Genomic DNA, 17,260 nt, shown 5'->3' on the forward strand with positions numbered 1-17,260 from the left:
TGCAAGAGTGATTTTACACTGCGTGGCAAAATTCGCAATAATTTTTCACAACTGAACAACTTGCTCACATCCAGAACCCCCTCGTAATGCTCATTGTGCCACAGAATGAAACAAGTCTTAGAATGAAACCAGCCCCTCCTCCCCCCGCAAAGGTCTCATCGGCACCACCTGTATGTCAAGTATCAGAGGGGTAGCCGTGTTAGTCTGAATCTGCAAAAGTGACGAGGCGTCCTGTGTCACCTTATAGACTAACAGATGTATTGGAGCATAAACCTTCGTGGGCAAAGACCCGGGAAAGACTGCATCAGATGAAGTGGGTCCTTGCCCACGAAAGCTTATGCTTCAATAAATCTGTTAGTGTATAAGGTGCCACAGGACTCCTCGTCACCTGTATGTTGACTCTCAAATGCTGCTACAAGGAACCCAGTTGAAGTGGCCTTGTTCTGGCTCTGTACTTAGTGGTAAATTTCATGTTACCTGAGCAGAGGATGAATGTATCACATGAGCTATTTGTTATGAAGTATTTTCTCATCTATTATTTTTTTCACAATTCCTCTCTTCCTGTTATTTGTGCACTACAGAAACACATGAAAAGCATCTCTTACTAGCTCGCTGGCCTCTTGGGAAGCACTGGGAAAGAGCTTCCAGTGGGCATGTGTTACTGCATGTTATATTCCCACCTGTATCTGTAAGCACACACTATGCACTACTTCCAATGACCGCTGGAGGCCACTTTCGGCCAGAGGATTATCCTGCAAGTACCTTGTTAAGAGAGAGTAATAGAGGGGCAGCCGTGTTAGTCTGATCAAAAGGAAAAACTATGATGCACTTTAAAGACTAACAAGATGGTTTAAGAGGTGATGAGCTTTTGTGGGCCACACCCACTTCCTCAGATCATATTTTGGAAGAGAATTGGCATGACCATATATACCAAAGGAATACAGTGAAAAAAGTGAACACGTTATTAAACTGACAAATCAGATTTAGTACAGAAGTTGGGGTGAGGGGCAGGGAGGGAGAGAATAGCTATTTATGAGTCAATGAATGGCTAATCAGGGGTGATAAGTAGGGAAGCTATCTTTGTAATGGATAAGGTAATTAGCATCTTTGTTAAGGCCCATTCGTAAAGTGTCAAATATAAGCTAATTTGTAAAGTGTCAAATTCAGAACTTTCTTTCATGCTTAACTCCCACTGTTAAAAATTGTGCTTTATATCTAGTTTGACTTTATCTAGCTTCAACTTCCAGCCACTGGTTCTTGTTAGCCCTGAACTGACATTTTTATTCTTCCTGTAGGTATTTATGGACCAGGGATGGGAAAAAGACAACCTGCAGGCTGGATCCAGCCCACCATACGTTTGGCTCTGACCCACAATGGCCCAGTGGGACTCTTCGGCAGGTTTCCTGGCTGCTGCAGCCCCACATATTGCTCCAAGCAGCCAGCAGCTAGAGTCAGCGTATGTACCTCTGTGCAGCTCCTAACCACTTACCAAATTCTTGGAGTGCTCCCCTCTCGAAAACGATTGCCCCCGCCTGTTGTAGACTGTGATCCACTCACCCCTTTACCTTTTCTTCTTAAAGAAACACTTTGCAGACAGCACTTACCTGCATCTGCGTTTGGGGTTATTCCCCTTGTAGGCAGACACAGCTCTGCCGTTCCCCAGCTCCAGGTGAGAGTGGAGGGGAATGCCCATGAGGCCCATGTCCCTTGCCTCCTGTCCTACATCTCAGTGCATCCTCCAAGATTCCAAAAAAGAAAGTGTGTAAACGGAGCTGGGGCCTTACCCAAGCTGCAAGAGTCATCTCCGTGCTGTTTGGCATGAGTGAAGAGAGACTCTCTGCTCCACAACATGCGTACGGTTAGGGTTACATGTGGGCGTGCACACACCCATCCTCGGCTCGATGCCGCATGCACCTGCGAACAAGAGCTTTCAAACAACCAACTCCGGATCTGTTTAGAAGCTTTATTGAAGGCACCTGCAGGGGAAACATTCAGGGCCAAAGCCTTTGGAGGCTGGATCGTGCAGGGGAGTCATTCACCCTATGCGATGAAATGCACCGAATGGCGCAGAGCCAGGGAGAAGGTGACCAATGAGATCACGGTGCAGTGAGTGACAGAGCTGGGTTCTAGAACGGCACTCCGAAACGGAATGAGATCCACCGTGCAAGACGGGGCTGGGTTTTACTTCTCAGAGAAGCTGCCGCTGGCACAGTCCCTCGCAGGACTTCCTCAGGAGGCCCTTCGCTCGGTCTCTTCTTTGGGGTCGTAAGCCTGATTGGTGTATGGTGGTGGAAGGGGAATTTGTGCAGAGGGAACCGCCAGATTTGCATTGGCAACATAGGGCCTGTACAATATGGCCTGCAAAACAAAAGCCCAACCATCATCTTCTGCACCCTCTCCAGTCTTGCACCATCATGTGCCTCATCACATCTCAGCCCTCCTTGCTCATCCCACCACAACACATTTTTCAGCACTAAATCCATCGTCTTCCTCATCCCTCTAGTTCAGTGTTTCCCAACCTATGGGTCAGGACCCAAATATGGGTCGCCAAGTGTTTCACCAGGTGGCTCTGCTCTCCCTCCTCCCCCTGTTTTTTAATTGCTTTGGGTCACCAAGTCTTCCTGAATTGTCAAAATGGTCCCCATCTGGAAAAGGTTGGGAACAGCTGATCTAGTTCTTATAACCAGGGCAGGTACAACCTGGGTGCAAATCTCCTGCAGCGATGGCATTGCACCAGGGATAAACTTCTGCCCCCATCACTGTGACCTGTGCCACCCATTTGCTATCCGTCAGACTCTCCCTGTGGAGGTGCATGGATCGCAAGTGTCACAGAACATGACCCTGGTGACATGACCCTGGTGTTGTCTAGTGACAACATTTTGGATATGGACACTAGAAGCATTTTGGGGTCCTGACTGCAGCAGGTTTGCTGGGAGGCACTTAAAAGGGTTAATGTGCTAGGTTTCACTATGCCACAGAGGGTCCCTGTTAGGGCTGCTTGAAATTTTCCTGTCAAAAAGCTGATTTTCAAAGAACCCTCCCCCACCTCCAAATCCCAAGCTTTTGTTCAACTCAGTGAATTTAGTCATGAAACACATTCTGTTTTCTGGGGGAAACAAAAAGTGAATGCCCCAAAGCCAAAAATATTTTATTTGGAGATGCTGCTGCAGTGCTTCATGGGAGATGCAGTTTGGTTGCCTGGTGCCCCCATTCTTTATGATGGATTAAGCTCATAGGGTAGAATACATTTCCCACAATGCACCAGTGACTCCTAAGATGCAAGAACCTCCCCTCACTAAGAGGGGGGATGAGGTTCTAGGAGCCTGGCTACAAGGGTACGTCTAGACTACAGGCTTTTGTCGACAGAGGCTTTGTTGACAGATACTGTTGACAAAGCATCTGTCGACAAAGAGCATCTAGACTGCATCCAGTTCTGTCGACAAAGCATCTGTCGACAAAGAGCATCTAGACTGCATCCAGTTCTGTCGACAAAGCAAGCCACTTCGTCAACATGAAAGTGTGGACGCAAAGGACAGTGTAGGTGCAATAATGCCTTCTATCGACAGAACTCTGTCGACAAAAGGTGTTATTCCTCGTAGAATGAGGTTTACCGCTGTCAACAAAAGTGCCGAGTTCTGTCGATGTTATGTCAACAGAACTTGGCGGTAGTATAGACACTGGCAGTTTTGTCAACAAAAGTCCACTTTTGTTGACAAAACCCTGTAGTCTAGACACACCCCAAAGGAAAATGGCAACACGAGGCGTTCAAACTACATCTCCCATCAGGCACCACAGCAGCATTTCCAAATTGCAATCTTCTGGGTTTGTTGAAATATTTTGGTATTTTAATTGCTGCTGGGGAGGAGGGAGGGAGACTCAAAAATATCTGTTGAAAAAATTAGACAAAAAAACAGGAGTTTTTTCCATAAAAAGTTAACACCATTTTCAACAGTCTGAAAAAACATTAGCCTGTGTGTGAAATTACCTACTCCCAACTCGCAAAGGAAGGGCCAGGAGAACTGCTGCATGGGAGACAGCCAGCCTTTGGGAGTTAGTCATCCCAGCTGTAAGCTGTACCCCAAACAAGTAGTTTCCAGTTGTCGTTTATTTTCCTGTCTGGCAAGAAACATTGTCCCTGGGGGAATGTCCACAGCTGTAGCTTTTGGGAGGGGAGTTTGCAGCATCATAATTTCATAGCTGGTTCTCTGCTTGCCCCAGGCAGCTGCTCTAAAACACTGAGGCAGTGGCTACAGCCAAGGAGTTGGCCACTAGTCAGTTATTTCTAGAGCACAAGGGTCTCTGTACATCCCCTCCACCAGCAGAGTGAGAGCTGGCTGTACCAGGAGGGAATTCCATGTCAAGGGAATTCTCTGCTGAGACATCCAGTGATTTTCAGGAGCACAAAAGGGTGGGATTGCAGCTCCGGGTCTGGCCCAGTTAGTTTTCTGTAGCCACTTACTCCTGCCCCCCCCCCCCCCCCCCCACGGATATTAAAACCCTGACAATGAAGGGCTATGTGGTGGCAGTGAAAACAGATTACTTCCTCCTCCCGTGAAAGATTAATTGACGTGGACTGTGGTGAATTAGGGTAAAGAGAGCCAGAAAGGGACAATTTGCTCTGCCACAAAATGTCAAATTTATCAACTGCCAACATTTTTTGATTCAACAAAGAGCGATGGTGCTGCCTAGAAGTTGTATTTTGGGTGCCTTATACATCTATTGTTTTGTAAGGGCCATGGTCACTGGTAGGACTACTTCTTGTCAGTGAAGGAAATGCATCACATGAGCTCCTGTCTATGCTGAATCATGGGAGATGTAGTCCAGGTAAAGAATGCAGCTCAGAGGAAAATGGGAGCACATGGTAGCTGAATTACAGCTGCCATGAGGCACCATGAATTTAAAGAGTTTGTTGTTCGGGTGTTCAGTGTTTTGGCGAAATAAGAACATTTTCTAGAGAAAAAAGCAGAGGCTTTCTGCTAAAACGGTCATATCATTGAAACCCCAATGCCCCATCAAAAGTTCTTTGATAACATTATCAACCAGCCCACATCAGGGGCTGTCATTTCCTCCATCAATACCCCCCAATACACATCCAGGCCCTTCCTTAGATACACTCCTATCGGACACGACCCCCCCCCCCTCCTTTCCACTGGCATCTAGCTAGCGACATACTCCTCTGCCTTTCCCTTCTTCCCTGACCTTGGCTTTCTTAGTTATAGTTTATGTTAAGCTATTTATCATGTTTTTGGTATGTAATCTTTAGTACAATGCAATTTCTTGTCCTCAAGGCCATGAAGCCCAATTTTGCCTAGAAACCATGTTGTTTATGAATATGTATGTGAGGTGTGAATGAAGAATACCTCAGTTTAGGATCTGTGACTTTTAAGGCAAACAAAGACCCTGCAAGTAGATAAATTAACTGAGAAGTGGCTAGAAAAGTCTCTTTCTGACAAAACGTAACATCACAGCAGAAACCTGGGACCGGCCCAGAAAAAGCAAAGCCTCCTGCAGATCCGAAGGGATCTCCTAAGGAACATCATGGTCAAGGCTCCAGGAAGCTGATGCTGGGCTAGCACTCCATCCACCAGCAAAATCAAAAGTAGTCATGAGTGATGTGGAGAGGATGAATAAAGAAAAATTATTTATTAGTTCCCATAATAGAACTAGAGGACACCAAATGAAATTAATGGGTAGCAGGTTTAAAACTAATAAAAGAAAGTTGTTCTTCACACAGTGCGTAGTCAACCTGTGGAACTCCTTGCTAGAGGAGGGTGTGAAGGCTAGGACTATAACAGAGTTTAAAGAGAAGCTAGATAATTTCATGGCGGTTAGGTCCATAAAAGGCTATTAGTAAGGGGATAGAAATGGTGTCCTTGGCCTCTCTTTGTCAGAGGCTGGAGATGGATAGCACGAGACAAATCACTTGATCATTCTCTTCGGTCCACCCCCTCTGGGGCACCTGGTTCTGGCTACTGTTGGCAGACAGGATACTGGGCTAGATGGACCTTTGGTCTGACCCAGTACGGCCATTCTTATGTTCTTAGTCTACACTGCACTTGCAGCCTGCCTTCAAACTGCCAGCATGAATGTGATGTATGTGTGTGAGTATCACTTGACTCTTAAGACTCTGTACCAATAAAGAACCCCAAAAGCAATACTGCTCCATCCCACCCTCTGTCTGGGTTTGGTCCTCAGCAGGTCTGAGGAAGTACAACAGGTGCCTCCTTTTAACACAAGCTCTGATCCACATTGCACTTGAGAGTGAAAAGACTCACAGTGTCAGGGTTGTAGCAGATGGCTTGGCATGCGTAGTGCGAAGTTATGATGGTGATGGAAAACTCCAAGATCGTCAACAGGAGCAGCATGACACTGGTCCCCTTTGCAGCACTCCACTGGTAGGTGACACAATGGGAAATCCAGTTCTGGGGGTGCAGAAATCCACTCCCAGTTCTTCTTCCCTCCCAGACACACAGAATTCTGCCCCTCAAGCTATTTAGCATCCTGGATAATTGTGAGGCATGGAGCCGCACCTCTTCCAGAAGATCAACGGATTCTGTTTTCTCCTGCATCTAGGGATCTGAGCTCCGGAGATGCAGCCATGTATGAAGATGGAGGACTATACAGCCTGGGTTTAGAGGAAGTATTATGGTCTACTGAATCGTATTGGACTACAACTCAGAAGAGTTGGCTTCAATTCTGAACTCTGCCACCGGACTTCCCACCCCTCTCCCTCAGTGCCCCATCTGCACAAAGTGGGGTACAACAAAGTGCAACACACATTTGGATCAAACCCTACCCTTGCTTTAATTTCCATGGGGATAGCACCTGGAACTCCAGTTATGGAACTGAATCCAGTTGTGCATGGTGCTGTATAACACAGAAGAAAAACATGGTCTCTGCATAATCTGACAGGGACGGGGGTTTTGACACTGGGTTTAATCAAGCAGAAGCAAGTCAGGAAGTCTAGAACTGAACACATGGCTAGTTCCTGCCCTGGGGTAAAAGGCCTGGGACAATTCCCGGTCCCCTGCCATTTTAAACACATCTGTTAGGGGGATGGTCCAGGTAGACTTAACCTAGCCTCTGTGTTGGACGACCTGGACGTACAGTTCCTTCCAGACGTACAGTTCCATGGCCGAGTCTGGCCACTTACCAACAACTCATATTTCCCGTAGTAGTCATATGGTGTCTCATTAACAATCAGCTCCGCTATCAAAATAAGGATCCCAATGGCTGAGAAGATGGCACTAATGATATTCATTGCCAGACTTCCTCTCACCTGAAAGAGATGTGCGGAAGGTCAGGATGGGAGTCGTGTGACAAAGCTACTACCTTGTCTCAGGGGGTCCCACACTTCCACATGGATGGCGCTTGCCTCAGAGGCTCACTCTAACCCTCTACCCTCTCTCTCTAGAGGCCAGGGTCACAGCCAACTGACCCACTTCCATCATAGGCCAGCAAGGGGGTAGGTCTCTGTTGCCCCTTCAGGCTTAACAGGAACAGTTCAGCCTCTTGTCCAACAGGAGCCTGTCTCCCCTCTCAGGGGGTGTCTCTAGTGAATCAGGGGCTGAGGGGAACCCAGGCCTACCCTCTACTACAAGTTCCAGCCCCAGTGACCATGGCGACCACCAGAGCTGCTACGATTCACTGGGCCACTTCTCCATGGCTCCCGGCTTATATACATATAGCCCCATTCAACCTTACCTCAGGTTTTCTTTCTTGGTACTCCCCAGTCCTGTGATAACACTCCTCCCCTCTCGCTCCTCCGAGCTCTCCTGATTCAGGAGAGGGGAGTCCTTACACAGAACTAGCAAGTCCTTAATTGATTTCAGGTGTCTTAATTGGCCCAAAGGTCTCAATTGACTCCAAATAAATTGGCCTCGGGTGTCTTACTTAGCCTAATTGTCTTAACTGACTCTTTGCTGGCTTATTCCGTGGCCAGTATATCTGCCCCTGACTCTTCTGCATCCCACCAGCCTGAATCTGTCACAGTGGGTGGAAAGCCAGGTTGGTTAAAATAAGAAGCAGCCCACCTTTATGTTCTGGAAATGCTCCTACACTTACATGTTTTGGGCAGAACGTAACTGTGGGTTTTTAGCAATTATTTAATGCTCTTCTGAGGCAAAGCTTTTCAGATTTATTCAGATTCCCACTGACATCCATTAGATTTTAAATGACAGTTTTAGCGTGTCACAATTTTATTTGATAGGGAAAAATAACTCCATGATTATTACTACTTCACCCACCTTCTCCCTCTCCAACATTTCTTCTCAGTGTTCTTGATGAACAAGTTCTCTGCTCCTTCCCATCAACCAGCTTCCTGGATAGTGCTCTAGGTGAAGCAGAGCTAAACTCTAATAATCCCCCAGGTTAGGAAAAAGGAGGAAACTCTCCCTAGAGACTCACCAGACAGGGTTTGTGATGCTTCTCAGCTGCAACCGAGAGGGATCCAGAAATGACAAACTGCCCAGGGAAGAGAAAACCATCATTCACACTTACAAGAAAGATTGCTTCTCAGAGACAGACTGTATGTGGGGAGAACAAGGGCAAAGAATGACACTTCCAGTTATAATAGCTATACCTAAATACATAAGAATGGCCATACTGTGTAAAACCAAAGATTAATCTAGCCCAGTGCTCTGTCTCCTGACAGTAGCTAATGCCAGGTACCCCAGAGGAAATGAACAGAACAGGCAATCATTGAGGGTATGTCTACACTGCATTCCTCCTTCAAGGGAAGAATGCAAATGTAGACACCCAGAATTGCAAATAAAGCGGGGATTTAAATATCCTGCACTTCATTTGCATAATCACATAATGGCGCTATTTTGCAAAAAACAAAACAAAACCCGGAGTTATTTCGAGAGAAAACCCTTCCCTCGAAATAACCCTTAAACCTCAGGTAGAACAGGTGATGTGGGGTAGCTGGGATAGTGAGTGTGGCTGGTGGCCAGTGTTCCCGGTAAGCAGTGCACTTGTGCAGCTCAGGAAACATTCAAATGCCACCCATCTGATTAGCAGAGTGCCCACAGCGAGGTTTTGTGTTTCGATTGGTGGTGCACATTCACACATGCCTAGGTGCACATAAAATTTATTCTTCACATAGGTGGAAATAATCCACTCACTGCTGGAAAAGATTTGAGAGGACATTACTGGTGGAAGGCACCTGTCTTTCAAGCACCCATGGGTGGGTTTTATGAGGGAGTGAAGTGGCATGTGGGGAAGGTTTTTGGAAGCCGGGTCCAGGGCACTGCATGATGCAGGATAGCAAACTAACGATCTGCTGAGCAAGGGGAGGAAATGCCTCAGCAAATGAGACGGGCCGAAGATCTATCAAGGGACAGCAGCAAATGTGGCAGCAGACTGAGTTGAGCCAGTTTGGATGGACCAATGTTCTCCCATATCCCCATGGACAGACATCTGCTGCAGTATCCTGCAGTGACCATATGCTGCGCCTCTTCCCCTGTGTGAGTAGCTGTTGGTAGAGTAAGTTGTCATGGGTTAAGAGGGAAGGTCCTCTCAAGGACTGATAACTGGTTAAGGAACAAGAAACAAAGGGTAGGAATAAATGGTAAGTTTTCCGAATGGAAAGAGGTAACTACTGGGGTCCCCCAAGGGTCTGTCCTGTCTTATTTGACTTACTTATAAATGATCTAGAGAAAGGGGTAAACAGGAAGGTGGCAAAATTTGCAGATGACACCAAACTGCTCAAGATAGTTAAGATCAAAGCAGACTATGAAGAGCTTCAAAAAGATCTCACCAACCTATGTGACTGGACAACTGTTACCTACCTGCTCTGTGTTCTTGGGGAACCAGAGCATGGCCACCTGCCAGCCCTGTGATTTTGGGGAGCCAGGGAATGATACTCATGGAAAATAATCCCCCTCTCCCAGGCCTCTGCTTGAATCAAAGACAAAGTAACAAAAAGGCAGGAGAAGACACAGCTAAACCACTCCAGACAAGAATTAAGGATACACCCCAACCTCATCTGCATTGAAGTAGAACAGAGAGGCTTCTCCATTAGCATACAGAATGGAGAACAGCTCTTCCAATGCAGGAACCGCACTGAACTATGGGATACCGAAAGCAGAAAAGTACTGCCTGATGGGAAATCTCTGCTCCAGATGCTAATGAACCCAGGCCTGCTCACCCCCAAACTAGTCATTATCAGACCAATTCTAGTAATGGATCCTATTGATATCCAAAATACGGAAGCTGCTTAGTTGCATTGTGAGCTCTTTCAAGCCAGGCATGATCAGTCTCTATTGTCTCGCCTCTGTTTACCCATAAGCAAATCCAGTGTTCTCCTTGAACCATTGTCCTGTCCCTACAAAAACACCTGCCCTTGCTCAGGAAAAACTGTTCTGATGCCTGGATGTAAACTTAGCATCAAGTCCATTGAGACTTCGTCATCTCCTGCCTGATCATGCTGAGGGCTCGGCTCTGCTTGCCTCCTGCCCTCTGGACCCCCAGCTACCATCACCATCTGGGAACCCCGATCAGTGCAAGCTCCACAGAGTGGTGAGATCTCTCTCTCTCTTTCCTCCCATCTCTCTCTAGGCATAGCCTCCTGACCCTGCCTTATTGTAATCAGTTGTATTAGCTCTAACTAATGTTAGAGTTGCTAGCTCTAACATTCGTAATCAATTTCAATTTAGATTTAATATTGTAACGGTTCTTGTAATTGTTTTGTGTGTTTGGCTCCATATATATATATATATATATATATATATATATCTCACTACCCAGAAATAAATAACTTTCATTGTTAAGCTGGTTGCTTCTCTTTCTTTTCTCTCTTACTCACTCTTTCTCGGGGGTGTTGTTTTGGCTTCCGCATTAACTCTGCAACAATGCTTCTTGTACCTAAGGTAAAGATCCCTGTAGTGCCCAAAAATCCTGTGGGGTTTGCTCATTGTGTGGTTTACCAGAAGAATGATTGTGGTTTGAGAGTGGGGATAGGGAGGTGCTGAATGGGGGGGGGGGGGGGGGAAAGAGGGGTCATATGAGGATGGCATCTTAAAAGTGCTGTTAAATCCAGTCCACTGAGTCCAAAGGCACATGAGGGTACAGCGTGGCATTGCTGTTAAACCCAGCCTCCTGAGTCCAGGAACATATAAGGGGTCAGCTTGTGAGTGCTGATTAACCAGTCCTCTCAGACATGCTCTGTTAGTGGGTGTGAGTGTCCATGTGTTTCTAAGGTGGGAAGAACACAGTTCCTGCAGGATTGCTCCATTGGGAGGGGAATTGGCAGCAGGCAGAATTCAGCTGCAGATGAGAGCACAAGTAGCACAAGCAGCACACTGATAGAATTATTAACTCCCCCCCTCCCCCCAGCCCCATAAGAGTAACCTAATAAATGAGTGATGGGCAAATTCCCCAGAGTGATGGGCAAATCTGAAAACACAACAAAATGGCAAATTAAATTTAATGTTGATAAATGTAAAGTAATGCACATTGGGAAAAATAATCCCAACTATACATACAATATGATGGGGATTAATTTCACTACAACTACTTGAGAGAAAGACTTTGGAGTCATTGTGGATAGTTCTCTGAAAACATCCACTCGATGTGCAGTGGCAGTCAAAAAAGCAAACAGAATATTAGGAATCATTAAAAAATGGACAGAGAATAAGTCAGAGAATATCTTATTGCCTCTATATAAAACCATGGTATGCCCACATCTTGAATACTGCAAACAGAAGTGGTCTCCTCATCTCAAAAAAGATATATTGGCATTAGAAAAGGTTCAGAAAAAGGCAACAAAAATGAATAGGGGTTTAGAACGGGTCCCATATGAAGAGAGATTAAAAAGACTTGGACTTTTCAGCTTAGAAAAGAGGATACTAAGAGGGGATATGATAGAGGTCTATAAAATCATGACTTGTGTGGAAAAGTGAATAAGGAAAAGTTATTTATTTATTCCCACAATTTAAGAACTAGGGGTCACCAAATGAAATTAATAGGCAGCCGGTTTAAAACAAACAAAAAGAAGTTTTTCTTCACTCAGCACACAGTCAACCTGTGGAACTCCTTGCTAGAGGATGTGGTGAAGACTAGAATTTTAACAGGGTTCAAAAAAGAGCTAGATAAATTCATGGCAGTTAGGTCCATCAATGGCTATTAGCCAGGATGGGTAGGAATGGTGTCTCTAGCCTCTGTTTGTCTGGAAATGGATGACAGGAGAGGTATCACATGAGGATTACCTGTTGTGTTCCCTCCCTCAGGACAAGCTGGCCATTGTTGGCAGACAGGCTAATGGGCTAGATGGACTTTTGATCTGACCCAGTATGGGTGTTCTTATGTTATTATATTGAGAGCTACTAAGTATCTGTTACTTATCGATGGTAGCTATAGTCTGCATTGTCTTTTGATACAGAAAGTTTGAAGTAAATAAGGAGGAATCAGGAAATCTGGATTCTCTATTCACTCCTGCCACAATTCATCTGCATTATCTGGGATGACTCTATTAGTCCCTTGCTGCCTTAGGTTCCCCATCTGTAAAATGGGGATAATAATATCTAACTCACTATTGTTTTATGTGGCTTAGCTCACTTATGTTTGGAAAGTACATTAAGATCCCGAAGGTGTTCGTCTTGCCATCTATCTATCTATCTATCTATCTATCTATCTATCTATCTATCTATCTATCTATCTATCTATCTATCTATCTATCTATCTATCTATCTATCTATCTATCTATCTATCTATCAAGATCACTACAAAGCTCATCGATGGGTAAACCATTAATGATAGACAATTATTATATAGCCATGTTGACATGCTTCCATTTATTCTACTCACAAAAAGTCCTCCCCAGAAGGGATACCCTCCAATGACAGAGATGGAAGCGTAGTGGTAAATGAAAACTGCAGCAACACCACCAAAGCCAATGAGCATCAGCCCAGTCAGGATCTGGATGGCCTGTGGGAAGAGAACGGGACAGTAAGAGGAGCCAATTTCTTTCCATCTTGTGGAGAAGCAAGGCACCATGTTCTGAGCAAAGCTGATTGGAAATTGGAACTTCCATCCTATGGGAAATTCTAATCTTAATACAGCTGAAATCTGAAAATTTCAGGTTGGAAATGTTGAAACATTTCATTCCACTTTGTCACACTGACTTGAAATGTTTCATTTAGGTTTGGTTAACAGTGAACAGAGTCTACCTGAGTCAGTGCTTTCCTTTATGGGAATTGTAGTTGGGGTACCCTGTACCCCCATTCTCTTTTAGGGGTTAGACTTTCCAGTTGGAAACAATGAGTAGTTCTGTGGCATCTAGAAACATATATGGGTTTTACCCATGAGCTTTCGCGGGTAAAACCCACTTCATCAGATAAGTTGGAGTAGAAATAATAGTCCAAGATTTATATAACAGCAAAAACAATTACCTGTCAACAGTAGGATCCATGTTGATGAACTTAAATATATAGGCTGGATGTGTCCTATTCATAGCTTTTGATATGAAAATGCAAATGTCAAAGGCAGAGGAAATTGGCTTTGTAGTGTGTTAACCAATTAATATCTTTATTCAAGCCCAGGTTGACAGTGTCAAATTTGTAAGTGAATCCAAGTTCAGCTGAAATTGCTGAAGCTACACTGATTTACACCTGCTGAATAGCAGTCCCTTCCTCCCCAAGATGCCCCCTTGGGGCTGTTTAATTCATTTAGTTACAGAAACAGATGGTTTACAATCCTTTCCCCCCTATTTCTCCTTTGCTCGACTAAGCCTCATTTCTCCCTGCTTGGGTAGCTAGGAGGATTCTGTGGAACTCGGGGTGTTTTCTCTTCCTCCCTTTCCCAAAGCAATGCAAGTGTCAAAAAGACATCAGATCTATTTGAGTCCGTGAGGTGCAGTGTCACCTGGTGGTGCTGGCTTCTTGGCAACCTTCCCTTACAGCAGTTGGTCAAAGTAAGAAGGAAAAAGGCAGTGTCTGGAGTTTGCTCATGCTCTGTCATTCACTGACCGGTTTAGGCCTTTTGCTATTGAAATGACTCATCCTCACGCACCAAGAGCAAAGACGACACTTACCCCCAGGGTCTTGGGCTGTGCTTTGAGGAATCTCTCCATCATCCCTGCTTTCCTCAGCTGTGCGACCTGTTCACCTGGACTCCCGGGGTATATTGACCCAAGCAGTTGGTTCCCAGGGTCCATGACTCTGAACTGCTGAGGCCCGTATTGCATCACCTGAGGAGTCTGGGAAATGGCTCCAGAGACCCCCTGGCCTTGTTGGAGGATGCCAGCGCTGTTTGGGGGCATGAACACAAGCACCCCATTGGCCATGCTTCCTGGTGCTGCCATGATGGCGAAGATGCTGCAGAAAAGAACGATTGACCCAGATTAAGCTTTTTTTTTTTTTTTTTTTTTTTTTTTTTAAACCCCAGATTCTATTCTCTCAAGCCTGTGCAACCACCTTTTGTCCCATTTCAGTTTCACTTCCTGGTCCAGAGTACTTTGTCCCTTTGCGTGGGGGTGTTGTGGGAAGGTGGCAGCCCCAGCGGCTCATCCCCGATCAAGCTGTTATTAGTCAGTGATATCAACCCCTTTCCAACCTCTGACCCCTGCCTCGTTTACTCACTGGGTAGTGCCACATTGTGGAGAGCAACTGAGGCATGAAACCCTGTATCCGCGCAAGCAAATTGTGTCACTGCTCCACTCTTCCGTATGAACATTTTCTCATGGTCCAGCAGGTGCCACTTGTTCTCACAGGAGCACGCTACATAAAGCCACAGATTTCCCCTTTCTGCTCTCCCTCCCACTTACCAAGTAATTGGATCTGCTGCCCTTTGAATTCTGACCTCATTTTCCTCCAAGAATCCTGAAAGGGTCTCATGGCATGCCCTGAATCGCCAAAGCCAGACATTTAAATTCCTCTGCACATTTGGTGAGAGACCTGAGATCCTGCCAAAGGGCATGGAGAGCAGCCTCTTCGGTATTGTCTTGATTAGGATAATCAAAGATGCTCTCCATTGCCTGAACAAAGTTCTCAGAGTGTTCAGGGCGATGCCTTCTCCTATAGGGCCACCAATCCTCAATGTTAACGGTCACCCAAGGAGAGTGTTTGACGATGCACTTACTCTGTTACCGCAGCTGCTCTCCTCTGTCTAGCCGTGGGCGATTCCAAGTCTCACCAGGAAATTCTTACAGCTCATGCAAATGGTGATTTTATTAGAGTCAGACTTTGGAGTCCTGCAGTAAAACAGGGCCCAGGAGGAGGAGGGGCTGAGTGTGACTGACAGGGCAGGATTCAAAGTCCTGATTCCTCCCCTCATCCTCTCATAGGGTGTGTCTAGACTACATGCCTCCTTCGACGGAGGCATGTAGATTAGCCAGATCGGAAGAGGGAAATGAAGCCGCGATTAAAATAATCGCGGCTTCATTTAAATTTAAATGGCTGCCCCGATCTGCCGATCAGCTGTTTGTCGGCAGATCGGGGCAGTCTGGACGCGATGCGCCGACAAAGAAGCCTTTCTTCATCGGCACAGGTAAACCTGGTTTCACGAGGCTTACCTGTGCCGATGAAGAAAGGCTTCTTTGTCGGCGCATCGCGTCCAGACTGCCCCGATCTGCCGACAAACAGCTGATCGGCAGATCGGGGCAGCCATTTAAATTTAAATGAAGCCGCGATTATTTTAATCGCGGCTTCATTTCCCTCTTCCGATCTGGCTAATCTACATGCCTCCGTCGAAGGAGGCATGTAGTCTAGACACACCCATATGGTCTCACCTATGCCTTTCCCTTGTCACCATCCCTTCTGGCTCAGAACATCGGTGCCCACCAACACTCCCCATTGATCACCAGCAGCACTACTGAGTAAACTGGAACCCTTCCTTTTCCTGTTTATCAATAGCTGACTCCCACCTCTGCTCAGCCCAACCTTCATCATCCATTTAAACTTTTTCCTTCCAAGGATCTTCACACCCACTACAAAGCTGCCCTTCAGAAAGAGCCCTCTAGAAAGGTCCTCAAAGCCACCTCCTTGTCCTCTCCTAAATTCTTCCTTTGCAATACTGCCTACAAATCAATTCGACAATGCTTAGAGTCACAGACTCCAGGGACGGGAGAGACTAGTGTGACCAATTTGTTTGATCTCCTGTACAACAGAGGCCACCGTAGTACTGCCTTAATAATTCCTAGAGCAGATCTGTTAGAAAAACAGCCTCTCTGGATTTAAAAGCTGTCAAGGAGGGAGAATCCACCATAACCACTGGTAAGTTGTACCAGTGGTTAATTACCTTCACCGTTAAACAATGACACATTGTTTATAGTCGGACTGTGCCTAGCTTCAACTGCCAGCTCTTGGATCACACTACACCTTCCTTTGCTAGATTGAAGAACCCATTATGAAATATTTGTTCCCCATCTACATACTCCTAGGCCAGCAGTTCTCAAACTTTTTGTCAGGACAACCCCAATTGTAATTGAATTATTTCCTGCCAGAACATGGAGGATGACACCATTTTGAAGAGCAAAATGGCATCCTCTGCACAGTGCGACTCAAAGTATGAGGTTACGCTGGATGGTGGAAACCATTTTGCTGTACAAATGACCTCCACAACACACGTGAGAGGGTTGCTACTCCATCTGTAGATGGGGTGATCCAATTTGGGGCTACACCAGTGTCCCCTGTGAGCTGTGCACTTGTGCAGCCACTCAGGAGAGATGCCAAGGCTGCCCATCTGATTAGCAGAGTGCCCACAATTAGGTTTTGTGTTCCTACGGGTGGTGCATATTCACATACCTTGGTGCACATAATAAAATTTATTCCACATGTGGCTGGAAAGATTAATGGGAGCATTGGGTCACATCCCACAGTTTGGGAACCACCATTATATTCTATGATAAGCTCACCCTTTTACCCCCTCTTTGTTAAACTAACTAGATGGAGCTCCTTAAGTTCATCACCATTGAAGGAACAGGGATGGTGTAGACGGAGCTTGGTCCTGCCTTGAGGGCGGGGGGCTGGACTCGATGACCTCTCGAGGTCCCTTCCAGTCCTATTATTCTATGATTCTATGATTCTATGACACCGTAAAGATTCAAGCAAAAGGGCTTATTATGCACAGCACTGGCAGAATGTCACGTTGCTTGTTAGGCTCAGTGAGACTGCCAAACAATGGATTACTATAGATTATATAGGGTGCCAATGGGCGGAGAGAAGCGATGGGGTGGGAGTTCCCGAATCCCTAGATAGGTTCTAGCAGCAAGACATAATGAGCAAAATAAGCCAATAGTCTAAAAGATTACATCATTGCTCCA

At 45.8% G+C, this 17,260-nt stretch overlaps 1 protein-coding gene across 1 annotated transcript; it reads right to left on the bottom strand.

The window, feature by feature from the left end:
* Nucleotides 1–1,949: 1,949 nt before the first annotated feature.
* LOC102447777 (membrane-spanning 4-domains subfamily A member 15-like) lies at nt 1,950–14,334 on the bottom strand. Its single transcript, XM_075926058.1, has 6 exons — nt 14,033–14,334; nt 12,808–12,927; nt 8,407–8,463; nt 7,154–7,279; nt 6,276–6,392; nt 1,950–2,358 (listed from the first exon to the last, which is right to left on the bottom strand). The coding sequence occupies exons 1-6, from the start codon at nt 14,300–14,302 to the stop codon at nt 2,230–2,232; spliced, it is 819 nt and encodes a 272-aa protein (XP_075782173.1). The 5' UTR covers nt 14,303–14,334; the 3' UTR covers nt 1,950–2,229.
* Nucleotides 14,335–17,260: the final 2,926 nt, after the last annotated feature.

The sequence above is a fragment of the Pelodiscus sinensis genome, chromosome 4, assembly GCF_049634645.1.
Source record: "Pelodiscus sinensis isolate JC-2024 chromosome 4, ASM4963464v1, whole genome shotgun sequence".
In the NCBI taxonomy this organism is placed as follows: Eukaryota; Metazoa; Chordata; order Testudines; family Trionychidae; genus Pelodiscus; species Pelodiscus sinensis.